At 39.8% G+C, this 27,223-nt stretch overlaps 1 protein-coding gene across 2 annotated transcripts in view; it reads left to right on the top strand.

The window, feature by feature from the left end:
- PLPPR5 (phospholipid phosphatase related 5) overlaps nucleotides 1-27,223 on the top strand; it is a 57,452-nt gene that overhangs the window by 10,307 nt on the left and 19,922 nt on the right. For both annotated transcript variants that reach the window (XM_090048172.1, XM_090048171.1), the window contains exons 2-3: nucleotides 19,168-19,300; nucleotides 21,548-21,798. In XM_090048172.1, the coding sequence (XP_089904298.1) occupies nucleotides 19,168-19,300; nucleotides 21,548-21,798 (384 nt within the window). The remainder of the gene's footprint in view (nucleotides 1-19,167; nucleotides 19,301-21,547; nucleotides 21,799-27,223) is intronic.

The following is a 27,223-nucleotide window of genomic DNA, read 5'->3' as shown; positions in this document are numbered from 1 at the left end:
ATCCCAAGCGACCTGGATAGATTGGAGAGTTGGTCTGCTATCAACAAGATGAGATTAAACAAGGACAAGTGCTAAATCCTGCACTTGGGATGAAATAACCACATGCACAAATACAGCCTGGGCAATGGTGGGCTTGGCTGCAGGACTGCTAAGAAGGACCCAGGGATTGCAGTGGGACATAAACAGAATATGAGCTGACAATGTGCTCTTACTACAGAAAAAATCCAAACACAATCCAACAGGAATCCTGGGTTTATTAACAGGAGGGAAGTGAGATAGCCAGCATGGTTTTGTTGCGGGTAAGTCTTGTCTGACCAATCTCATTTTCTTCTATGACCAGGTGATGCATCACCTGGACAAAGGACAAGAGGTGCATATCATATCTTTGGTGCATATCAAGGACTTCAGGAAAGCCTTTGACCTGGTGTCCCATGACGTCTTCATGGAAAAGTTGGGGAATTGCGGCCTCAACAATTTCATGGTCCGAGGGCTGGGGCCCTGGCTCAGTGGATGGACCCAGAGAGTGATAGTTGATGGAACCAAATCTATGTGGTACATGGTGACCAGTGGTGTCCCCTAGGGATCTGTTCTTGGACCTGTGCTCTTCAGTGTGTTTATAAATGGTCTGAACTCTGGTGTCAGAAGTGAACTGGCTAAGTTCGCTGATGATACCAAGCTATGGGGAAGTGCAGTCACCCTAGAGGATAGGCTGGCAAACCAGGTTGACCTCGACAGGCTTACAAGGTGGGCAGATCAAAACCTGATGACATTCAACACTGAGCAGTGCAAGGTGCTCTACCTCTGGAAGCAAAACTCACACCACACTTATAGGCTTGGCAGTGCTACACTCACTAGCACCACAACAGAAAGAGACTTGGGGGTCATGATTGACCACAAGATGAATATGAGCCACCAATGCAATGCCGCAGCTGACAAAGAGAACAAAACTGTGGCTTGCATCTACTGATGCATCACAAGCAAGACCCAGGAAATCATCTTCCTACTTTTCTCGGCCTTGGTGAGACCACACCTGGAATACTGTACCCAGTTCTGGGCTCCGCAATTCAGAAAGGATGTGGAGAAGCTTGAGAGAGTCCAGAGGAGAGCCACATGAATGATCAGAGGACAAGAGAGCAGGCCTTATGGGGACAGGATGAGAGTCATGGGACTCTTCAGTCTGGAAAAGCATAGGCTTGGGGTGACTTGGTGGCAGCCTATAAGTACATAAGCAGTGTGCATCAGGAACTAGGAGTCTATCTGTTCACCAGGGCACCCCATGGGAAAACAAGTTCCAGTGGTTACAAACTCCTGGAAGGCCATTTTAGGCTGGACATAAGGAAAAACTTCTTTACAGTCTGAATCCTCAGGGCCTGGAATAGACTCCCCCCAGAGGCGATGCAAGCACCTACTCTGGATACTTTAAAAAAACACTTGGATGCCTATCTTGCTGGAATCATTTGACCCCTGCTGACTTCCTACCCCTTGTGCAGGGGGCTGGACCTGATCATCTTACAAGGCCCTTCCAGCCCTAATGTCTATGAAATGTATGAAGTGATTGCTCTGCTGTATTCAGTACTGGTGAGGCCTTATCTGGCACAATTCTGGACCCCATACTTCAAGAAGAATGTGGACAATTTGGAAAGAGCCCAGAGCAGGGCAACAAAAATGGTTAGGGGCCTTGGAGGCAAGACTTATGGGGAAAGTCTGAAAGAACAAGGGTTATCTAACCTGGAGAAGAAAAGACTGAGGGGGTAGATTTGATAGCAGTCTTCAAATACTTGAAAACAAATTATAGAGTATGGAGATGGGTATTTCTCTGTGGCTGTAGGGAACAAGACTAGGAGCAATGGTCTCAGGATACAGCAGGGGAAATTTTAAGATGGAAATTAGGAGGAAATTTCTGACCAGGAGAGCAGTCGGGCATTGGAACAGGCTACCTAGGGAAGTTGAGGAATCTCCATGTTTGGAAACTTTCAAAAGCTGATTAGAGAGACACATGGCTGGGGTGGTTTGGTCAGGGATGGTCCTGCCTTGAGTAAGGGGCTAGACTGAATGAACTTTTGAGGTCCGTTCTAGCTCTTCTTGTCTATGATCCTAAAGTGCTTTGAGATTTACAGTTGATAAGTTGCTATATCAATTGATGTGCCTGTTTTTATTTTCAATTTACTTGTCTGATACACTTTCCTGCCCCTCACCCCAAGATGTATTTAATAAAGTAGTTCCCAACCCCACATATTTAATGTCATTTTATCCATTGGATCAGACACAATATACACTAACAATACTGTACTGACATTGGCTCTAAATATGTGGTCCTTACTTAGATAAACTTTTCATACCGATTCCACATTACATTTTTAGAAAAAGAATGGTTTCAATTTTATTTTCATTTGTATTCCCAACCAGTGCACAGTATAACTCCTTTTAAAATTCTGTTTCTATTTTTAAGCTTTTCCTTGATTCTTTTTGTTTGTTTGATCATTTGGAGTTAGGGAGAATGAATGAAAATCTCTTTCCCACAACCTAATTGGAGTGATTATAAAAATGATAACACACACAGCCTTTCAAGAATTGAAGTGAGCCCATTGATGTGGTTTGCTGATTCTTTTACTTTGCCTACCTGACATATGGCTGTAGGTCACATGCTGTCACTAAGCAGGATCTGAATCACAATTTCATTGTCATTCAAACTCTATATGCTGTTACATGCTGTCTTATTATTTAGTCAGTTTGTAGTTTGACTTTTGTAAATCAAGAATTAAATTTTAGAATTAATAAGTGATGCTCAGTTTTGGGTAGTAATAATAAATTGTATTGCATATCTTCAGGATAACACTACAATGGGACCTTACTTGCTAAAGTATGTCCTGATGTCTATCCCTGCTTAGGACAGCCCTTTAGTATGTGCTTACAGTGAGGTGTGTCTTTACGTAGATAGAGCTTGGGGCAGGAAGAAGAATCAGTCATGCTACTGGCTCTACTATTGGCTTGGCATGACCTTTAGCCAGTCAGTTTCCTACTTGTGCCTTGGTTTCCCCATCTGTAAAATAGGGGTGATGTTACTGACCTCTCTGTAAGGCACTTTGGGATCTATGACTGAAAAGTACTGTGTAAAAGTTAGGCGCTGTATTCCATCAGTATCAAAAGGACTTAAGTATGCATTTAACACTGATCAATAGAATTGCTATCCTCAGTTAAGTCCTAATGTATTTGAATAGATCAGTGGGTTTTTTTATAGAAATATTTTGTAATTTTTAATGAAAGGTCTGTAATTCTTATTTGGGCTAAAACTTTATTCAGTTTATACTCCTTAGGGCTGCATGAACATACTTGCAGCAAAAATGGCTCTTGAACTAGAGATCAAAATCTGTGGTGAATTTAAGAGAAAAAGGGAACATCTACACATGTTGTTAATGCTATAAAGGCTTCCCCAGACATGGCGACACGTGCTCCCTGTTCTGTGAACAAATCTGTACCCAATGGGATCAGCCTGGTACAGGGCTGCTCTGACTTTGCTCTGGCCCCCTGCAGCAGCCAGGGGAAACTGCAGGTTCCTAGCCTCGGGGCTCGCAGGGAGCATGGATCCAGTCCCCATGTGCAAGGGGCCAGGAGAGCTCTGCCAGCTGCAGTGGCAGCTGTCTCCTTGCTCCGTACACATTGGGAAGGGTCCTGATGTGCAAGGGACCAGGAGCCAGCTGCCACTGCTAAGCTGTCCTATGCCCAGTGGGACTTCCCCATAGCTGGGGGCTAGCTGGGACCTGTCTTGCTTCTGAGGCAACTCCCAGCCAGCCCCCAGCTGGGCAGGGATTTCCCTGCGCAGCCTGGGGCTGGCTGGGAGCTGTCCCACTTCTGGCAGAGTTCTCAGTCTTCTGCGGTCCCCTAGTGTTGACTGGAAGCAAAATTTCTTCTGATCGGCATCTACTGCACAGTTAGCTATTACCTGTAAATACAGGTGTCAAACTAACATTGAAGTCTGTAGTTACAATTTACATTGAAGTCTGTAGTTACAATTTACAATGCAGTAAATGGTGTGCACATGTAGACAGTGATGCTTTACTGCACAGTAGATTACTGTACTGGTCAGTATAATGTCTCATATAGTTGCACCCAAAGTCACCTTTTGTAAGCCTCTAGGCACAAGCAAACCAAAAGGGAGAGAAAAAAAAATCACTTCAGAACCATATATAAAACAACCTTTTAATTAATGCAACAACTATGAGAATATAATGAGCACTCTGTTGCACACCTGCTTTAGGATTTGTTCATTAACACGTTATGGTTTTTCTACTCTCCACTGATTTTTCTCCTTTCCTGATGGTCCTATTGCATACAGATGTTTTAAATGTCCCTTTAAAAATGAGGCACAGATATAATAGTTCATGTGAAGGATGTTAAAAACTATGTAAACTCATCATTAGTAATGTTGGCTCTTCTCCTTATTCATGCATTGGTATTTGTAACTACATTGTTATGCACTGATATATCTAAAGAAATAGATTTTTATGCATAATTTAAAAATATATATATTTTATATTTTAGTACAATAGTTTGCATATGAAAATAGATGTTACTGAAACATTATATAGTCTCAAGAGATGGGTATCTTTGATTGAAGCAATTCCTCAAATCTTTCAGGAGATGAGGAGAAAACAAAGTATTGTTTAAACCTACAGGAAGTAAATCAAACACAAACAATGTCCTTAATAGATCTTGAGTAGGAAAAGGCAAATATATGCATTATAAATAACTTTTAAAACAACGTAGTCTATTGACGTATAGCTAAAACATCATTTACCTGACAAACAGCAGCCTCTTCTGTTTCCACCATGATCATGATGCAAACACTTGGCTAATTTTATCCCTGCTATAATTCACCTGAAGTCAGTGAAGATGAATCAGGTCTCAATATAGCCTTAGGTCTATAATTTGAATAACTTTTCACAAACTGCCATAAAAATATGACTTAATTTTTCTTTTTTTTTTTTCCTTAATTTTCTTTTTCCATCAAAATTTCTTCCTCTTTTTTTCCCCCTTGTTTTAGGGCTCAGTAGTACTTGACTTATATACCTCAAATAAGCGGCAGCTTGTAATCAAGCTATCCTAGGAGAAGACCAGGAACCAGACTGAGTTCTCTGTTTCAGTCTTTTTATTTATTTATTTATTTATTTATTTATTTATTGTTCCCTTGAGTTTGTGAATGTAATCTTCACTATCAGGTGCAGATTACTTCCTCTGTTTTGTTGGATTGTCTGTGTTAAAAGAATACATTACAAAACAGGAAAGAAGGAGTTGGAACTGACTTTATGTCCTCTCACTTGTTTAGGGAAAGAGTAGTGATCTTTTGATGTCTTGCTTACTTTCTTATGATCCTTCTTCTGTGCGACAGCAGCATAGTCAGTCACAATCTGCCCTGAAACAAAGTAGGCTTCCAGTTCTTTGAAAGGGTCTCGTTTCTGATGTATTCATGTAAGTTTATTTAGATGCAGTACAGAATGACATAAGGTTAGAAGAAATATCAGAATAGAGCCCAAGAAGTGTTTTATAGTTTGAGGAACAAAGAGAATTCTGTGGAATCTGTGCCCTGGAAAGAGTGAAAGCCATGTTCAGTGAAAGGGCCCTTTTAATCACACAGGCTAAAAGAAATAAAGCTGGAATACCAAAAAGGAAGTAGTTCTTTTTTCCGAATTATTAATATTTAAAATGTACAGGCAAGTACCTGAAATAATTAGTTTATTAACTCTGGATATGGAAAAAGGTCATAATATCATTAAACACACAAAAATAGCCAGCACTGTAGCCCTGAGTTTTCAGTATACCTAGAATTCCGGTTTCCCATGGGGGCTTTATTCTCCTGAGACGAGAGAGATTAAGACCAATGGCAGTTGAAGCATAATTCACATGCATGTGTGCACACATGCACCTTTAGTACTTGCATTTTAACATAACCATTTAGTTTCTTCACAGACAATCAGGGAAGTGATAATGTTTATGCTGAAGTTCATCAGTGTCAAAACTCTCCAACACCTACAATTTTTTCACAAATACATTAACTTCATTAAAATTCCAGTCTCTGCTCACTAGTTGAAATTTCATCAAGATATCTGATGTATCCAAACACATCCAGTTGCCATTATTTTACATCCAAATATGAAGAATATTTCTTCACAGGTAATCCCTGTATGTGCATTATTTTATTAAGTAGAAAGATACATAAACAAACATTTAAGAAAAGTAATGAGGCTTACCCAGCTCCCTTGGCATATAGACTTTACAGAGTAATCTTGTCTATGTCAAAAGAGCTGTTTTATACTTCACTGCTTTCATGGTAAAAGCATGATTGCCTTCTCTTTCTCCTAAGCTTTGTCTACACTAAGAAACTTATTAAAACCTCTCACTGTTGTTACCACTGATTCAAGTCCATTGATGGTAACACTAAAAAAAGGCACTTGGTTCCTCAAGTGTTGTATTTTGTATATGATCTAAACATGGTCAGACAATCCAACAACACTCCTGTGGCCATTTGGATCCCTGGATATTTTAGCCTTCCTACTCTTGTAATTATGTGATAGCAGCAACGTAAAATGTAGATGCCTCACTAGGTTTCTCTGCTTTACAATAAATACATAAATAAAAATTGTTATTGTTCATTTACTAATACAAATGCTAAAAAAGCTAGGTAAAAATGCTATGTAAATTATGGCTATAAACTGGTCTATGAAAAGCTTGCAGCCACTGTTACCAGAAGTGATAAGTTATAAACAACCTTCTCTCCCTTTTCTGTGCCTTCGTTAAAATTCTCTCTGTAATAAACATCAGTTCACTAGATTCATTTATTATAATAACATTTTCAAGGAGAAATAATTGGACACAGTGAAATTATAGCCCATCAAGGCTGAAGCAAGAGGGCTGCAGGGGAATGGTCTTACATTTGTATCTCTGCTTACTTCTTAATCAGCCTGAAAACAGGTCTAATAGGAGATGAGGGACCTCTGGTTTCCTATGATTGGGTTCTGTTCTGGTGACCAGATATTGATGCTGATGACTTCTGGGGTGGGGAGAGTTCTCTTACTGACTACAATGGGACTTAGAATGAATGTGCTTTTTCTAGGTGTTGAATTTCCAGTAAAGATGCCAATTCTATTGCCTTTTTTCGGGTTTCTCATTGCCTCTTCTAGTTTCTGTATGCATTAGAAATGTGTGTTTATCTAGCTGTAATTTTACTGCTACAATTTTGCGCAGTGTATGGAATACTGTAGGAGAAGCTCAGACACAAGAGTTGAGATTACATGAATAATGCCATACATCATGTGTTTCTCATAGATGGGGTTTTAAAGTGTTCTTTCACTCCTCTCTAATTATATCTTGCACTTAAGGAGAATTGTATAGAACGTTGAAGGTCAGAAGGAGTTATTCATAAAAGCTTCCTTTACTTCAGTTGAGAATTACAAATACTCATGGGCAAACCTTAGATTTGGTGGGGGGGCTCCCTTCTGATTTAACTGGTTTAAATTTTTACCATTTATGAGGCTTAGCCATTTATGAGGGTGTCTTGCTGATGTTATTTGAGCCAGTTCTTTAGATAGCATTCATATTAGGCATTTATCTCTGTGCTTTATCTGAACTCTTTTATTTTCTCTGATTTCTGTTGGTCTTAAGGGACCAATCCTGCCTTTTGCTTAACTCAATGGGAATAAAGCACTGAATATCTTTTAGTGATCTGGGCCTTTATCATCTATTCCCATGAGAAATGCATTTGTAAAATTTGTGCAAGTTGAGATAGCAGTTCCAGTAAGAGGTTCCCAAGTAGGTCGCACACAGCCACTCATTGATCTCCCCAGCCCTTGTGTAAATTGGAAACACAAGTGACACCAGCCTCACCCTCCCACAGACACTAATCTGACACAGAATAGTTACCCTACACAGAGAGTGACATTTGCACAGTAAATCAGTGGTCAGAACAAAAGCAACATGTTCAGGTGTTTGGAAAACTTTTGAAAGGGGAAATTAAATAGGGAAGTGCATGGAAGAAATGGAGGCAATACCTTTTAACTACATTTTGAAAGGGATGGGCAATGGCCAAGTTCCTGCAGATGTGCTGAAGTTCATTGCTAGAAGTTTTCAAGTCAGTAGTACCTTTGGCATGATAAGTACTGCCATTACCAGAGCATCCCACAAGAGGCAGAACTTTTGGAGAATGGGAAGAGAATGGTGTCACCTCAGCATTTCTGTTCAATATTTGCTGCGAGAAGCCTGTGTGATTTGAGGACGTTTTGAGAGCTGGGGAGTTCGGACTTCCAAGCACGTTCTACCTCCCACAAACCTCTGAGAACAAAGGGACTGGGCAGCATCCTTCAAGCTGTAAACTTTCCAGTGGGTGTGCGACTGGAATCTTTCACGGGATCCTGGTCAGGTAGTTGTGGTAGATAAGGCATGTTAATTTGCTATTTGGTTTTCATTGCAAGTGGGGAATCATAGCTTTGGGCTTAAAGAAATGTAAGAGAGTATGACTCTTGGAAACTGCCATTAGAAAAAAATCCTAACCATTGGAATGCTTAATTAATGCCCCTTTTTGAGAACATAGGGTATATAAGGAGACACTATTACTACAGCATACGGGATGAAGTCTGTGGCTATTCTGTAAAATCAGAGTATGGCAAAAGGGGTGTAATGAGCTAAGATACAGCCTGCTAGAAAGAAGTGTGACCCAATAACCTTAAAGTTGAATGGAAGCCTTTCCAATGACTTGTGTAGGTTGGGGTAGAGGATCTGAGCCAAACTGTTTCAATAGTTATACATGGGATTAATCTTCTTACGGGAAAGGACAATTCAGGGGGGCCTTAAACAGATTGACATTACGTCTTTAGAAATACTATGAAATGTTTAAAAGCCAAAATTATTAATCTAATGCAGTTGCATTGGCATTTTATAGTCAGGCTGAGTTATATTCATACCTGATTGAAAATGGACAACTTCAGAAGATGTTGGTGAGCCTGAGGGAGAATATTAACCCTCACATATTCAAATTGCTGAGCAATGTTTTAGCCTCTGGGTTGCTATTATTATTCCCTTCTAGTTTTGCATACATGAGTATTTCTACAACAATATTACAAATGCACTGGATTAGGCATGAATAAATCTTTCTCCCTAGGAGCTTGGCACTCAGCAGCCATGTTTATTTTGGGTATTAAGAGGAAAATGTCATACACAGTTAGAAGTGGAATGTCTTGAAATCTTAGTACTCCAACTTTTGAATTGATTAATTTTAGCTTTCATGCTTTTCTTTGAATCCCAAACATCCAGTGTTGTAGGCTAATTTGTAGTGACCACTGATTTTTTTTTTCTTTCTTTTTTTTTAAAAACCATAAACCACTGCACATCACTCTATTCATTCCATTGGTGGAACAAACTGGATTTATGTCCTTAATCTGGTTTGTAACATTATTATTATTATTATTATTATCTAAACTAGAATATATGGCAAAAAGGTTTCATATATATATGTACGTGTATGTGTGCGCGTGTATGTTTATGGTGGAACTTTTTTCATACAGGAAATGCCAGTTTATAAAACCTAACTTTATTTTCAGACATAATTTCAGTTTCAATTAATTTCTCACTTCAAAAATATAAACCTTTTCAATGGTCTGCTTTTGCTGTTTTTTTTTAAACTACAGTTTCTGCTTCTGTATGAAACCCACTTTTCAAGGTATAAGAATTTATTTTCAAGAAGTAAACGGGAAGGTAAAAACTGAAATGAAGCATTTTCTTAGAGCCAAACTTTATTTTTAGTCCACAAGAATTTGAGATTTTGATTACCTGCCCTGATTTTGGATAGAAAACATTTTCAAATTCTTAACATTTTTGAGATAGAAATAAAACCCTTTCCAGTTAGCTTTGTTATAATGGCCTCCAGGAATGTGACAATCAGAACACGTTTCTTCTCCCAGTAACATGCACCTGTACCAGTAGCACATAATTTTGAGGCAGGAATTGAAAAATACCATGCTAGGAGCATCAAAGTAGTGCTTTCAGTGCTTCAGCCATTTCCATGTCAGCCAAGGAGTTTTCATACACCACAGGCTGTTGGATATTGCCTCTTTGGATGCAGAAAGAAGTAATGATTTTCACCTGATATGGCCACAGGAAATAGTCTATAGCTGTGATCAAACACAAGTGCACAGCTGAAGACTGCCTCAAAAATGGGCGATAGAGTGAAAATCTGACCCCAGTCAAATGAAGATACCTCTTTTGTAACTTCTGCTTGTGCTGCCTCCCAGCCTCAAGCTCTTTTCAGACTTGGAGTGGGGAAAGGGATGAGAGGGAATTTGATCTGGGTTTTTTTTAGCTCCCACTGCAAGGTAGGGCTCCAGTTCATTCCCACCCTTCACCCCTCCCTCCTGCACTAGCCGGGGAACCCATAGAACAAGCTCCTTCTGCTTCCTTTCCCTCCTTCCATTCTGAAAACAGCGCCGGCTGGCAGGGAGGAGGGGCCATTGCTAGCAGAAACAGGCTGTAGGCTCACAGCCAGCAGCTAGATTCCCCTCCCCCCTGGAACCAAAGCGAACTTCTGCTTGGTCTGGGGGATCCTTATAACTCAGAGCGCTTTCATAGTTGGTAGGGTAGGGTCAGAAGGGACCTGGGCAGATCGTCAAGTCCGACCCCCTGCCATGGGCAGGAAAGAACGCTGCCGTCAAATGACCCCAGCTAGGTGATTATGTAGCCCCCTTTTGAAGACCCCCAGGATAGAAGCGAGCACCACTTCCCTTGGAAGCTGGTTCCAGATCCTAGCCTCCCTGACTGTGAAGTAGTGTCCCCAATATCTAGCCTGAATCTACTCTCAGTCAACTTACGGTCATTATTCCTTTTTACTCCTGGTAGTGCTCGGGGGAAGAGGGACTCTCCCATTCCCTGCTGGTCCCCCTTGGCCAGTTTGTAGATGGCCACCAGATCCCCTCAGCCTTCTCTTGTGGAGGCTGAACAGGTTCAGGTCCTGTAGCCTCTGCTCATAGGGCCTGCCTTGCTGTCCCCTGATCACGTGAGTGGCCCTCCTCTGGACCCTCTCCATGCTGTCCACTTTCCTCCTGAAGTGTGGCGCCCAGAACTGGACGTAGTACTCCAACTGCGGCCTGACTAGTGCCACATAGAAGGGGAGGATCATCTCCTTGTACCTCCTCATGATGCATCCGTGGATGCATGACAAGGTGCAGTTAGCCTTCCTGACTGTGTCCCCACATTGGCGGCCCATGTTCATTTTGGAATGAATAGTGACTCCAAGATCCTTTTCTGCCTCTGCACTGACTAGAAGGGAGTTTGCCAGCCTGTAGGTATGCTGCTGGTTCTTCCTCCCTAGGTGTAGTACCTTGCATTTGTCAGTATTGAAACCCATCCTGTTCTCATCTGCCCACCCCTGTAACCTGTGCAGATCTAGTTGCAGCCTGTCCCTCTCCTTCAGCATGCCCACTTCTCTCCACATCTTAGTGTCATCCTTCTGTCTGCACCCTTTGTGACAAAGCTATGCAAAAGACTAGGCTGTGCCTTTTAAAACCAATAGCTGTGCCTAAGAAGGTTGGTTGTACAGAGACACCAGGTATCCCAGAAGGAGCACCAGAATGACTGTATCAGTGTGCAGAGTCTTTTCAAGGCTGCTGGCTCCACCTCTGCCTGACTGAGCATCAGCATCCCAAGATTGAATGTTACAAGACTTCTATATGATTTCACTTATGTGATAATTCCCAAAATAAAATTCTCATAACAACATTAGAAATAATCTGTATTCACATAGCTGTATCTAAACACAGTTCTTCATACATCTAAACTCTGACCCTACATGGTGCATTTCCACAATCAGCAGTATATACTGCTGTACAGAGAATTCAGTGCTTGTGCCACGTAAACATTCCATAGGGAGTGAGAAGCTACTCATAAATCAGTACAAATAGTCAAATAAGATCAATTTCAAAGTGGCCAGGGACAAAATGCCTCAGGGATGATGTGTCCCCAGGCCACCCCAGAGCAAACCACAGTCCCCCAGCATAGATGCTCCTTTCTCCTTTCCCTTCCCCCCATTTCAGCCCCCATCACTTCACTCCATGCTCCCAGGCTCACTCTCGGGTCCTCTGACTGCGCCACGCTGCCACGTGGAGCAGAGGCAGGCAGTAAAAACTGCAGGAGGGAGGAGGAGCAATGGAAGTGGCAGGCCCGGAGTGCCAGCAGGGCAAAAACCTCGAAGCTACAATTTAACCTCTCATAGGCCCATGCCTGTCCTGCGAGGTGCCCAGCTGGACAGCCCTGATATAATATAAAGGGAGATAAAGAGCAATAAATACCATCAAAGAAAGTAGTAAAATGTACCTACTGATGTTCAACCTACATTTTTTTACATTTTTATAAAAAGTAAGGATGTCAAAGTGAGTAATATGTCATACTTTTACCAGTCTAATTGTGCATAATGACATTTTTCATGGGTAATTTAAGTGCAGTATACTGCGCCTGTGCAAAATACATATTAGAAATTATATTGAAAAATAAGCACATTTTCCTCATTGTTCACTTGCTGAAAATTAAAAAAAAAGGATTTTTTTTTTGCATTCTCATGCTATGCATATTCCAAGTAGTTATGCAGTATGTTTGTATTTCATCATGAGTCAAAGTCAGCAATGGGTACATCTAAGATTTTGTTTTTTGCTTTTTCTTCCATTTTCCTCCAAACTTTTGGTAATTTTTTTAACAATAGAAAATGTGCCTGTGAAGAAATTAACCAGAACTGTTTCTGTCAGTTTAAACAAGCAAAAAAACAATGAGAACAAGGAATACAAAAAAAGAGAGAGAGGGAGAGAAAGTGGCCTCAAGGGAAAGCTCTGCATAATGAACCTGAAATTGCTACTGTTAGTAATACTGTTACTGCTTTTCCTGCCAGGGCTGTCACCTCACTAGCCAATTTCAGTTTAAAGAAGATTGTAGAGCTAGGCTGCAAAATCACTAAGGACCACTGTTTATACTGCTAACTTTTGCATACGCTATAGCTTGCTGTACTCTGTAGGATGTTGATGGGGACTTGAAGGTGAATGCTGTCCAGAAATGCTACACACTTTTGTTTTAAGCAGGAAAAACAATGGTTTCTTATCTTCCTAAAACAAAAATAAGGAAACAAATCCCCTGTAGCTATATTTTAAAACAAAATGTAACCCACAGCCCTTCCTGAGGAAAAAGCTGATTGCAACTAATTGAGGCTTTGTAAGATAAGACTCAAACTATTGGTGGAGTAATTTGTCCCACACATACATCTGACAGAGGGACATCTTTCCTATCTTCCTAATTTTTTTTTTTGGCCTTATCTTTTTCCCCCCCAGAAAAATGATTTATTTTGTTTTAAAAGTAGGAGTTGTGAAGTTAACCATGGACAGAGTTTCTTGCATTCTGGTCTGTGGACCACTAGTTGATATGGGAAACTCTACCAGGTATTCTGTTAAGAACTGATCAACTGCATGGTGCTGTCTGTGTGCCTGGTCTTATTGAAGTCTATAGAAGAGCTCCACTGAATTTGTGTTTTCAATTAAAGGAAATAGAACAGATGGGAAAGAGAAATGAAATGAAGAACAGAAGTAGACAATATGGTCAACTTTTTTTTTTTTTTTTTTAGAATGACAAAGCACTTGCATATAACAGTTCTCCAATATTTTCCACATGAGCAGTTGCTGTAGTTGCAACACAAAAATGAGAATTTTCATAGTGGATAAGAATGGCTGTGCATGTAAGTTTAAAATCCTACTACACATTAGCTTCTGTTTTAAAGGTTTGGTAGGTGATGGTGGGAAACCTGTTCCCAGGAGAAGTTTCCTCCTAACTTCAGGTAGAATTTGGTATGAGAGTTGACTTTACACCTTCTTGTATGCATGTGTGTGTTAATATACTAACAGAAAAGGCCCCACTAGACAGTTTTGTTATACAAATCCTTTAAAAAAATCTGTTAAGCATTAAGAGGGATGTTTATATCATTCTGAATGGCAAGAGAAGTGACTGGAATAAGCACAAATGAGAGAGGAGGAGGCGGTTCACAAAGTAACTTGTTCATTACAGTTGTATAAGCCCTATGTGAGGGTAATGCGTTTATACAGATATTACCTGTTGTAAACCACAGGGGAAACTAAAGATGGGAATGTATGTATGGAGTGCACAGAAGGTTACAACTTTATCTAGTATATTGAAGACTCAGCAAGGTCAGGGTTTATCTTGCCTTAATTATTTAAAATTAGCCAGGTGCATTGCAACATTTCTATTGGAAAGGGGTGAGAATTAGTGACCCATGTTCAGAAAATGCAGTATAAATGATTTTTGATAAGGAGATAGGAAAATAAGATCTCTAAATCTGTGATTATATGATCATGAAACTAAAGGCAAATTTGGGAGGACTTAGATCATTTGGGAGAGTGTGTCAGCCGATGACTAATGCAAAAAATGTGAATAATTTGGAAAGAGGGAACCAGCGTAGGGAATATGCGCTAAAAGCTACAGTCAGCCTGAATAATGAACAGAAACGGGCTTCCATTATAGAATGCTACTGAATCTTTATGACCTGTGTACAAAAGCTATGAAAACAAAAAGGTATTAAGTTATGTTATGTTAGTTGGAAGGAGTAATAGAAAAAAAAGAGGTATTACTATATTAGACTTCCATCCCCCTGCCTTGGAAACTTTGCAGGATTGATCATCAAGTAGCAGGAAGGATATTATTGTCATGGAGAGGGTTAAGAACAGGCCAAAGAACTTTTCTTATGGCATAATTTTACTGCCCTTTCTCTGGTGGATGCCTCTTTTCTTGAATATGTGTAATACTTCCATAAAGAGACAGGAAATGCTCTTTTCATTATGAAAAAAAATATTTATCATCTGCAGTCTCACTTGGACACCTTATACACCTCACCTCCCCCATTATCATAGTATCAGAATGCTTCTTCATAATAGTTCATTGTAACAGTGCCCAGAATGGAGTCACAAATGAGCTAAGTGACTCATCTAAGGTCATATTAGAAGATTCTGGCAGATCAGGGACTTGGACACAGGTCAGCCATTCCTGAGTCTATGCCCTGAATCACTGCGATATCCTTCACCTCTTGCTAACTCTGCTAAAGCAAGCCAGGTAAACAGCATTTCCACCTAAAGTTCTACTTATTTTCATTATTTTCTTTAATGCTGGGGAAGTTAGAAAAACAACTTATTCATTTTCTCCAAAGAAGACATCTTCTGCAATTAATATTGCATACCATGTCCCATATTTGAAAAAAAAAATCACTTGTGTCCTGTTTGCTCACATGATATAATTCCATCATAACAATTCCAAAGTGGGGATTCATTCTTTCATACAAAATCCATGCTCAGCCTAGAATTCTTATGTGCTCTTATGTTCTTCTATAGAAAAATAGCTCAAGCAAAAGCACATGCTAGACCAAACAAATTACAGTAATGATTTTCTCTGGCTTCTTCCTCATTGTTCATTGCTAACAGTGTGCTTATATCTATAAAAGTATATGAAAGTTGTCTTATCCCATGGGCAACTGGATAATTATTTTATAATATTTTCCATATCTCTCTTTTTTTTTTTATTTTGAGCTTTGAACAATATTCAAGGAAATAATTTTATCCTGAGATTTATTGAAAAAGAGTGAACAAATAATGGTACTTAATTGAGAACATTTGGGAACTGTTCTTGCCTCCCACCTACTTGCATCTCCCTCATAAAATACAAGCTGGGCACAGTGGCACCCCCTGTGCTAGAGGTAATGCAGGATTTCTATCTGTTTAGTGCACACTGGAGAGAGAAATCACAGCCAAGGAAACAGGAGTGGGGTTTGTGGGGTCTTGGAAAGGAGATTGTGGGTTATTTCTTGTCTTCCCTTTCCCAGCAAAGCTAGTGAATGACAGATATGGTGGAGACAAGTGGTATGTGCTACCCTAAAGGGATAGAGTACGGAACAAAATCTGGCCTCAGCTCTGCTACGAAAATCTGAGCTGTGCCCATGCAGAACAAAGGGGGAGGGCAAGACAGCTTATCTGAGCTGTCAGCACAGATTCATCACCAAACTAGAGAAGAAATCCATCAAAATACAAGCCATATAAGAGTAAAAATGATTGCTGTTCTGCATGGTGGCCTCATTGTACATTATTTTTAAGGCTGAAGAGCAGGAGGAGCCGGCACATCAAAAGTTCTGCTTCCAGTAGAGTTCTGCAACCACTTAACCCATGCACCTGAATATCAAGTGTCAGAATAATTTATATAATTTTAGAGGCAGAATTTTATAGTGTGTTTTGTAAGTAGCATTTTTCTCTGAATAGTAAATCAACAGATATAGGTCTCCAGGAGAACTGTCACTCCTGCCAATCAGGCTTCAGATACAGGCAATAAATATGAATTGTCATGTGATGGTCACAGTCTGACATAGAAATACGGGATAATTTAGAAGCACTAGACCTCTCATTCAGAAGCTCCCTCTAAATTGAAGCGGAACCCATTTTATGCCTGCCCTAGGTAGGTATACAGAGACTGCCAACTTCTGAGCTATTTGAAGCTTGTAAGCATGTTTTCTTGCCTGTACTTTAGCAAAGAGTATGTCATGGCATACTCACAGGTCAATAAGTAATTCTTACTGTGGGCTGATTTTTGTTTTGCTCTGGTGTAACTACTCTGCGTTCCAGTGCATTGGTAGTGCAGCAGCTAGTACAGAATCTGGTCCAGGCTGTTCAACCTGCCAATATTAAATCCTAGATTTCTGTTCTCCATGGAGACAGGAAATTGGTGAAGCACATAAGAGACCTTAAGAGGTTTAGCCTTCACCTGATGAATTGTACTTTAAAGTTTGTTCTGTGTGTCTGTCTTTTTTATAAGAGCTGTAGGTGCCAAGCTGGCATTAAGGGAATGGGTGACATGGGCAACTGCTTGCACTCACAGCAGTGCTCTTTCCACTGCCTGATGCAGAAGTGGTGTCCAGCCCGCACCCCCCACTTCCAGCCACTTCTCAGGAGGAGCTGGGCTGGGAAGTGTGGGTGGCAGCACCATGCCGCTCCACCTTCCTGCTGAACAGCACCCCACACTCCTGCCTGCCTGCAACAGCACCAATGACTTGGGGGAGAAACTAGGGGGCGGGGGTGCCAAAATACTATTTCCCCTATGGCTGGCGCTGTGCAGGTGTCATTTATGTTAAGCTTTTCCTGTTACTTTTGTTATTCTGATGAACTGCAATTCGAGGTCGAGTTAAGCTGTTTTATCAGTTTGCGAATTGATTTCAGAGGCAGGAAATCTGGGTCACACTGAAATAGAGAAGGCAGAAGTTTGTTAACTGAGTGCAAGATTTTTGTCTGTTTAGACTGGCTTTTGATTCTGCAATAACAAACTTAGGGTTCAGTGTATTTGATCAAATTCTGTCTTTTGCATTCATGGAACTTCATGGAGGGTGGTTGGTTGTTGTTCTGGACTACATTCATTCACAGAAATCCTGTACTTCGTTATGTGGGTATGTAGTCACAGTCTAGTCCATCTCTGCAGAGTGTGCAGAGATGTGTGCCCAGCCCCCCCGATTATGCAGTGTTAGCAGTACAAGCTCGCTGCTCTTTATGGGCTCAGCATACAAATGTCTGTTTAGCCATCTCTGGGTAAGTACCAAGAGAACAAACCTGGGAGAATTATCGCAGATAATTTGAATGTGGGTATGTAGTCTATGTTAGTACATCTGAGTTTCTTTATACTCTTGTAAGAATTTTTGTGAATATACAGTTCATAAAATGGTTCAGACCAATTTTTGATCTAAAGAAAGATTTCTGAAGTTAAAAAAAAATAATTGATAATACAGCAGTGTTAATGTTACATTTTGTAAGAAGAGCGATAGAGACTTCTGCTGTTTATCCATAGTTCACATAATATGGTGTAAGCTTTATAATCTCCCTTATAGGTGAGAGCAGAGATCAGAGTCAGCATTAGAGAAGAGAGTAGAGCATTGGTATCCAGCATCTCACCTGTGTTCAAGTCTCTTGACCGCCCCTATTTTGTTTGCTATAAAACGTCAGTATTCCATACCCAAAACTTAGAGGGTGCATATATTTCTAGGGTTTGTTCTTGCTGATTCAAGAATAGGCATCCTATACAATTCTGTCTAATAGGCAAAGCAAGTACAAGTTCTAGGAGTAATTTTAAATTTCAAGGCTGTTTTTCAGAATGTTTCCTCCCTCACTAACAGAGCTGCAAAGTATAAACAACCAATGTATAAATAAAATTGAAATATACTATATTTTTCTTGCATACAACATGCCCTGGAATATAATATACATGTTGATTTTGAAATGCAAAATGGGAAAAAAAAATCTTTCCTTATACTAACTGAGTAGCAGCAGCTAGGGAGCCAGACCAGCTCATTGTTCTACTGCTTCCAGATTGCTGCAGATTTTACTTTTGGTTTTACCTGGAAGAGGTAGACCTTCTCTTAGCATATTTCTTGCACAGAAATGCATTGGTTTTTGAGAAACGGTATAGATTGAATGTGAAAAAATATGGAATATCCACATCTGTGTAGCAAATGTGAAGCAGAGCTCATTTAATGTTAAAACAGCATCAAAGGCATTTTGTTTGAGCTTGATGAACTAAGCTAATAATAAACGTGACAAACTCAGCAAAATCTGGAATCAAATTGTTAAATACTTTCTGTGGTTAAACAATCCTTGATGCAAAGAGAAGCTTTATAGTGATTGTTTTCATTGGACTAATGAGGTAGTGCCTAGTCGTGTGAGATGCTGATTGCTGTTTGAACTCAAATGAGTTGAGTGTTCTGCAGAATCAGATTCTTACTCCTCATGGTTTTCTGCACATTTTGGGCATTATGTAATCCATTGTTCTTGAATTAACCACTTTTTTACTTTTTTCCCTATAAAAACTGGGCTATGCTTGTGGGTGCCAAGTTTTGTTTCAAAAGTTACTCCCTTTTATGCAAATTAAGACAAACAAGCCATATGGTATATTTCCCTCACTACCAGATTAACTCTCCAGGAATTTGGTTCACTAGTGTAACTTGGTTACATTTGTTTTGTGTGTTTAGGGCAAGGTGATCATCGCTATGTCATTATTGGTTTATGCTTGCTGAAATCTGATGCATCACTTCTCTCCCCTTTTTTTTCCTCTCCTCATAAGATAATCATTGGAGAAACTGCAGTGTTTTGTCTACAATTAGCAACAAAAGATTTTGAAAACCAAGAAAAAACAATATTAACTGGAGACTGTTGTTATATAAATCCACTTGTGCGCAGAACCTTCAGATTCCTTGGTATGAGCAAAGTTAATTTTTTCATGTGTCATTAAATGTTAGCGGTCAATATCTTGTAAGATATGAAATGTGGAAAATATTTAAACACCATAAAATACTCCATATATAATCCTGACATAGATGCAATGAGTCTTTTTCCCACATTTGGACCTGCCATGGCCAGCTACCTTCCCATCTATTTTAGGCAGCCAGTGCAACCATGGGGCTTTTAGGTAAAGAACTGGTTGGCAGCAGTAGCAGCTCCAAAGAAAGGAAGAAATTGGTGCAGGGCAAGTGAGAGCAGAGACTTGTCCAGCAGCATAGACTGGCTGAACAGGCCCAGTAGAGGCAGGCAGCAAAGAATTATCACCAGGCAGCCCCAAGGAATTTTTCACTTGGCCACTCACAGCAAAGCAGATTAGCATGTGGTCTACTAGAGGTCAGTGGAATTTATGATTAAATACAGGTTTTAGGTGTGTTGTGAGCCTGGAGCCTTTATCTCTCTAATAATAGAAGGTTCTACATGGGGTGAAAGTCTGGTTTTTCTGATGTCGGTAGCAAAACTGTCCTTGACTTCAGTAAAGGCTAGGATTTCACTCCTATGGTGAGAGAGAATCTTTCACTGGAGAAAAATTATCATTAATATTAGTGATCCATTAATTAGTTCCAAATGTCTCTGGAAAACTGTAGCAATGGAGGGATGCCCAGTCTGTGCCCTCCTGCTCAGGGCTGTCTCTTATGTAAATAAGAGAAGGAACTGAGCCTCAGGCAGGCCAACCCCTCCCTGCCTGCTGCAGTGTGCAAATGTAGTGGGAGGAATGGCACAGCTGTGCCATTCTTCACAGTTTGAACACTTCTGAAGCATTGCTGCCTTCCTCCAGAGACTAATTCCAGCTGGTTAGTGACTTTAGACTGACAGTAATGGCAGATTCTAGAAATTAAGGACAGGATTGTTCCTGACATGGATATTTCGGGGTGGGGAGAGGTGATGCTGTCCCAAGTTGGGCCTGCATAATCAGTGCCTGCACTTCCTGTCCCCCGGCTCACTTGTTGGCCCCTTGAGGCAAAAAGAAATTGGAAGGTGGAAAGGTATAAGCTGTTCACCCCTCCGCTATGGCGGGCTTCACTGTACATTTGGGACAATGAAAGGCACCAGAGCCAGTCAATTTCCCATTATTTTAGAACAGTGTTAGAAAGGGTCACATACACAGTCCAGTTTTAACAATTTCTGGCAATGCAAATTTAATTAACTTGCCCATGAAACCAGAGTTCTAGTCTTAGAAATAAGGTGAGGCCACCTTAGAATTCATTCTAAACTTTTCTGAGTTATCTCAGGGAAAAGCTGGTTTTCTGAACGGAGATGCTTCTACAGTCTTCATATCTGTAGTGCTATAAAGTCATTGCTCATTTATCTTCCCAGCACCTGGTGAAGTAGGGAAATGCTGTCCTTTCTATTTATCCATAGAGAGACTTAAATGACTTGCCCATAGTTATACAGGAAACATGGACTAAGCCAGGAACTGAACCCACTTCTGCCAAATCTGAAGTCAGCATCTTAACCACTATCCTTCCTCTGTAGCACCAGCTTCCTTCTCCCTCAGGCCTTAGGAAAGTGTATGAAACAATAATACATCTGCTTTTCTTTTGAATGATCGGATAAATGTAGTTCCACACTAAAGCAAAAATTACACAAGGTCCAATATCTTTGATATGTGTTTAATAATAAACCCTGGAATGTAAATTGCTCCTCAGATATATAGCTCTTTACCTCCAATATTTGGATATTTTGGGAATCATGCCATGCATAGAAATGTATCTGATGGTAGACAGATGAAGACAGCTTGTAACAGATATATTAAATAATACATCACTTCATCTTGCTTATGCAGTCAAGGTGAAAGAAAAGAGGTTCTTGTCCAATATATGGAGGGTTCCTAACATGGTTTCAGATTAATTATATTTATTGGGACCTGTCTTTCACAGTCTTTGAGCTGGTGTGTTTGGTGAAACACTGATAAAGCCTCTTTGCTGACACTTGCACTTAGAGTATAGGGGGACTACAGCTGAACCTGGCCTTCCTAAATTCTTTTTGAAGAATTGCTAGCTACCCTAATAGTTTGAAAGGCAAAAGGTCTAGGACACACAGTGGAGTGGACTGTTTGCAAAATAGAAGAGCATACAAATCTCCTGTAAAAGGGGGAGTGTTTGGACTTCATCAAGATGGTGGGAATCAAAACAGCAGGAACCTAACTCTGTTTTCCTCTTTAGGCATTTATGCATTTGGACTGTTTGCAACAGATATCTTCGTAAATGCTGGACAAGTAGTAACAGGGAATCTTGCCCCACATTTTCTTGCACTTTGTAAACCCAACTATACCGCACTTGGATGTAAACAGTACACACAATTCGTCAGTGGGGTACATGCCTGTACTGGAAACCCAGATCTTATAATGAAAGCCAGAAAAACATTTCCATCCAAAGAAGCAGCTCTAAGTGTATATGCAGCAATGTATCTGGCCGTAAGTACATACTACTATTTAATTTCATTATAATTTGAACAGTGATTTGTAAATTAGTAACCTGAAATGTTTTTTGCTTGTTTGCAACTCAAGATAATCATTAAAAATAGGTTACACAGCTGAGATTTTTCCTTCCTCTGAAACTAATGTGTGAGAGATTTTATGAAGCTGGTTTGTAGCCTTTGAGAATTGGTGTCATTAAGTCAAATTCTGCCATGGTTATGTGGATGCAACTCCCATAGTCTTTTAGGATTATGAGAGAGAAACTGAGGTAGGAATAGTTTCCAAGAAGGAAGATATATTTTCAGTTTAATTGTGGTGGTGGGTTGTTTTTTTTTTTAAAGGCATTTATGTTGACCCTGGAACAATGAACTAGGCCAGTGTTTAATGAGAACCACACTGAGCCAACATTTTCTCTTGTGCTGGTGGTAAATCCTGAATAACTCCACTCCACTGAGTTACCCATTTCAGCATAGTTGCCTAATCCAGTGGTGTCTGATCTGCTCATTCCAAAAGGCCAGACTTACTATCTTGGAAAGATAAAGATGCCCATCTGCAGTGTTTGGGAGCAGATTGCCTGTCATGTCCCATTCTCAGGTGATGCAGAGGAGCAAAAAACTTACCTGTAAGCTCTGAGTTTGGCATTTCCTCAGTGTGGAGAAGTCCCTAGCAGGCATAGATTTAGTACCATCAAGTGCTGTGTTTCCTTCCCCTTGTCTCTGGGGAAGGAGCTCTTGTGGCTCATGAAAATAGGGAGCAGCTGAAGGATGATGTATACTGGTTATCCCATTCTAGCTAGTGTCCTCTTGGGAAATCTTGTCATTTGGTGCAAAAAGGGGGAGCCCCAGGCTGTCTGAACTCTGCATGGAATGAAGCAGAGTACTGAATCGCTAACTATTTTCTGTTTTTCATCTTCTCTTAATCTGTCTTCTGGGATTGCTTTCAGAAAAAGGAAACACCCTTTGCTAGGAGTGTCTAGGTTCAGGCAAACCCCTGGGAGCTCTTATCCTGCTCTCCAGGTTTCCATAGATGAACAGGAAAACAGGAATGGAACAATTCCTTCTCCGTCTTCTGAGATGTAGCTGGTGGCAGGAGCAGCTGCAGTAGGGAGGGGACAGCAGCTATTGACCACAGTTCTGGCACCAGAGCTATTCCACGGAAGACCGAGGAAATGATGGAGGGAAGTAGTAACTGGGGTGATTCAAATACCTCAGTCTTAATTCAGAGTGTGTGTTCTTTGTTTTCATAAATACATTTTTATTTTATTGTTAATACAGTTGTTCTTATGGGCCACAGGTTAGAGCCCCTGATTAAATCTATTTTATACTACGTTCAAAGTAATGATATATGAGCACCTAGGCAAAAGGGAATAGGATTTTCCTCAGTATTTTGTATCTGAAGTACAAAGTAAATGGGTATCTTTTTGTGGCCATTAAGAGCTTTAACAAATAATTTCATGGTTGGTTAAATTATTGCCTTCTAACTAGACAATTTTTTGAATTGGACGTTTATATTTTACAAGCTAATTTGATTTGAGGAATTCTTTAGTTATCTGACACAGCTAGTATTTCTCAGTAACATTCCCACCATAAAACATCTTTACGTTCATCAGCTTTAGGGCACTGATGTTCCTGGAGGGACCCACTCTTTGCTTCCATAAGTTATGTTTTAGTGCCTTGCTATTTCTAGCACTAAACACAGCATTTCCACACAATTCCTTGTGATTATAGTGTAATCTAGAAACTGTGATCAACATCAAGGCAAGGGAGTGTTATCTGCAGTCAAGTGGTGATGTGAGCAGTGAAATGCTGAACTATAGGAAGAACAACACTTAAGATCATTGTTGTCTCTTGCTGGGGGGAGATATATGAAGCATTTGTTTTCTGATTAATTGACATTCACCTCTAAATTTGGCTCAGGCTACTATGAAAAGATTTAGAATTGTACACTTTAATTGTACTTATTTTTCTTCTCTATCTATAAAACTGAATTTCCACTATGTCCGTGACCCACTTAAACTAGAGAAAAAAGAACCAGCTAAAATTCATATGCATACTTTTTTAAAAGTTACAAACATTCTAAATGATGTATTTCATCGACATAATTTGATTGTTAGGATTTAGATTCAATTCCCAGCTTACTAGTTGTATAAATTTTCATATTGGAGTTTCTGCCCTTGGTCCAGAACTGATTAATTTAGTAATTCAAGTCCTGGTCCTTGGACCCGTGTGAGGCTTGTTTTTTTTTTTAAAGATTCCCTTCTCTGTCTATCCCTCTCCTCCCTCCCCCACACCAGGACTGTAAGGAGAACTGCTAGCCAAGACTAAAGGTATTTGAAGTAATTTTGATACAGGCTATTGAACAGTATGGGGATCAGTCAGACAGCAAACTAAACATGATTTAGTTCATGGATTGAGATTTATCTTGTAGTTTACAATTGTTCCATGTTATCATGACTAATTTGCCTGGTGTATGCCAATATAATTGTTATACTAAAATACTATGAAATGCTGATATGACTTCTTAATGATCCTTTTATAGACTGTATGATATAAAGTGAATTATTGCCATGTAATTCACTGTAAGTTCTGACTGCGCTATACATCAGAAGATCTATAAGAAGAAAATAGTTGTTTTTACATTTTAAGCTCCTGTTTCTTACGTCCATCATTTTTTTTCAAAAATCTTTTAATGTACATTGTTAAATCTAGAAATCCACTTTTGTAGGAAATGCAGTGCATTTATTTTATTTGGGGGCATTGGCTTATGCTGTTGCTGATGTTTTTCAGTATCCATTCTTTGTCATCTGATCTCCCTCAGGGTTATTCATTGGGGCTGAAACTTTAAGTTGTGGCTGGGTCTTTGTATATGCCCAGCACAGGCTACTGATGCACATAGCTGGCTGTGTACATTACCCAGATGCAAGCATTTGTCTCTTGTACAAAAACATGGGTTTTTTGTTATTGCTATTGTTTGGAGGTTGTTGCTGAATCCCAGTTTTCACTTCCTGCATTTTAACTATCTGGGTGCTAACCAACGTGCTGATTCAGAGACTTGACCCTAACACTGTATAAACTAAACAAAGCAGGGTCTGTACGGTTTTACATATCAGCTTATGTAAATCTAACATCTATCTTCTATCTAAGTCTCCTGTATCTTCTTCTCTCTAAGTATACCATGGGACCCATCATATAGTATGGAACATACTGTCGTCTTTTTTTTTTTGGCTCATTTGCAGTTTCTCCCTTTCTCTCTGTAGTGTGTGTGGGTGGCTGCTATGGCAACTCTGAATTTCCCTCCTGCTGAAAATGCAGTCCTTTTGAAGCAATTTTATTTCTAATGTTTGAACCTCTCCATACTATTTTCTTCCATTGCTTTACCTGAGGCTTCCCAAGGAAATCTTTAACAACTGAAATTGTTCCAGTGTAACAGTGTGGTCAGATGATTTTTAACCCACCTGCCCCACTCTTCTTCACAGACAGAATAAATTAACTACATGCTTGCTTCATAAGGTTAAAATTGCATCACATAGATGCATGCATATCACACTCATGCTTTCTACCCAGGCTTGTCTGCTTTTGGGTTCCTCTTCAAAGATCCTTTTTCACCAGAGTCACTACTGAGCTCCCTTATGCCATTGACTCATTATCACAACTGGATATCAGTCCGTCATTAACCCTTAACTCTTTCCCAATAAGAACAGCATCTGCCTATGAAATGAGATTTTTCAGGCAAACACTTCCAGGCTATTAAATACCAAAGTACTATCAACAGTACTCTGACATGCAGGTAGAAAGCAAATCCAGGTTGAACAAGTAACATTCTACCAGGCCATATTTAGTTATAGGAATATTTGTGTGTTTTGTTTTTTGTAATGGAGACTTAAAAATAAGTTGTTCTGAAATGAGTTAGATTTCAGAAATTGTAGATTGGGAATTAACCACCTGGTTCCCATACACATTAATGGAGGCTTTGAGGTTTGCAAATATCACTTTGTTTTGAAAATGTAGGGCTTGATCTTTGCAAGGTGCAACTGAGAAGAGTTTTGAGTTCTTCCTGTGCTATTTGGATATTTTTCCATTGTATAACTCAAAACATAAAACAGCAAGTCCATTTTTGGTTCTGTCTATTCTTATTTCATTTGTCCAGGCAAACAGGCAAGTGAACTAATTCTGGCAATACTTGGAGTTCACAAATTTTCTGGAAACCTTTCAAACAGGTTTTAGATTGGATATTTGATAAGAAACTTGCTCTAATAAAGTTCCATTGGTGGTCTTGGTCATGAAAAGAAATTTTGGATGTTTTAACTGCCTTAGACATCTTTGACTATTAAGCACAGACCTTGTTTTGATCTTAGTCTGGGATAGATGGTGAGTCCCAATAATGGTCATTGGATCTTCTGTCTTGAGACTCTTTTTATGTAAGATTCAGTTAAATTGTCCCTTCTGTTGAGTGCATTTGAAGCTGTTAGAGCAGATTGCAAGGCAGTTTGGGTACAGTGCCATCAGTGGTGATAGTAGTATGGGATTGGTGTGTTGTTCTAGCTGCAGCGATCAAAAAAGTGTATGATAGATGAGGATTTCTGTGTATCTTTTACTGGATCAACTTGTATAGTTGGGAGAGCTGTTGGTATAGCTTTTTGGTATAAAGTGCTTGAGGAAGGGCATTTGATACTGAAAAGCTTGTCCAACAGTTCTTTCAATTATACCATTGGTCCAGTAAATATATATCACAAAAAATCTTTGCCTTTTATATCAATGAGCAGAGAGGGGTAGTTAGCTCTGTTAGTCTGAAGTCAAGTAGAAGGCAGTGATCATGATGCTCATCCCAATGTTTCTCTTCTGTCAGTTTCAGAAGTCTCGGTCTCTCAGCTTTCTTGGATTTGATAGAGGTGTGAGATGCAGCGCACATGGGATGGCAGTGCTCTGATAAATTATAGGACAGGTCCAGATGGGATAATGGTATTGGAATCTACTTCACTGAGTGTAGAGCTGTCTACCTATGCTAACCAGGTATACATCCTGGGGTTCTTTTGAATCCATAGCGGATTTCAGAAGTCTGAAAAGCATGTTTTATCATTTTCATGGGAAAAACAATTGAAAAAATGGAGACTACATTGAGAATTAATTATTTAGTTATTAGTTACTAATAATATAGCCATGGTTAGCATTTGGTGGTGTATCTATACTTAAGAGGTAGCAAGTGTACTAGGAAATGTCTTTCTCTCTAAAAGTTCCCCCAGACTGTCTCTGTGCCTATAGTTAGAGCATCTCAAATATGGGCAAAAATGTTTTGCAGTAAAAATCTGGACCAGATTTGCATATGGTCATTACTAACTGCTATAAAATTTTTAACAAAACGTAGGTTTCACTGCAGTAACAAAGGAACTGTGGTCCTTGTTCTGTTCTTTTGTCTGTAGTAAGGC

This window comes from Crocodylus siamensis, chromosome 5, assembly GCF_052110815.1.
Source record: "Crocodylus siamensis isolate JL-2025a chromosome 5, ASM5211081v1, whole genome shotgun sequence".
Taxonomy (NCBI): Eukaryota; Metazoa; Chordata; order Crocodylia; family Crocodylidae; genus Crocodylus; species Crocodylus siamensis.
Note: the sequence above shows the minus strand (reverse complement) of the source record. Positions and strands in the feature narration are given on the sequence as shown.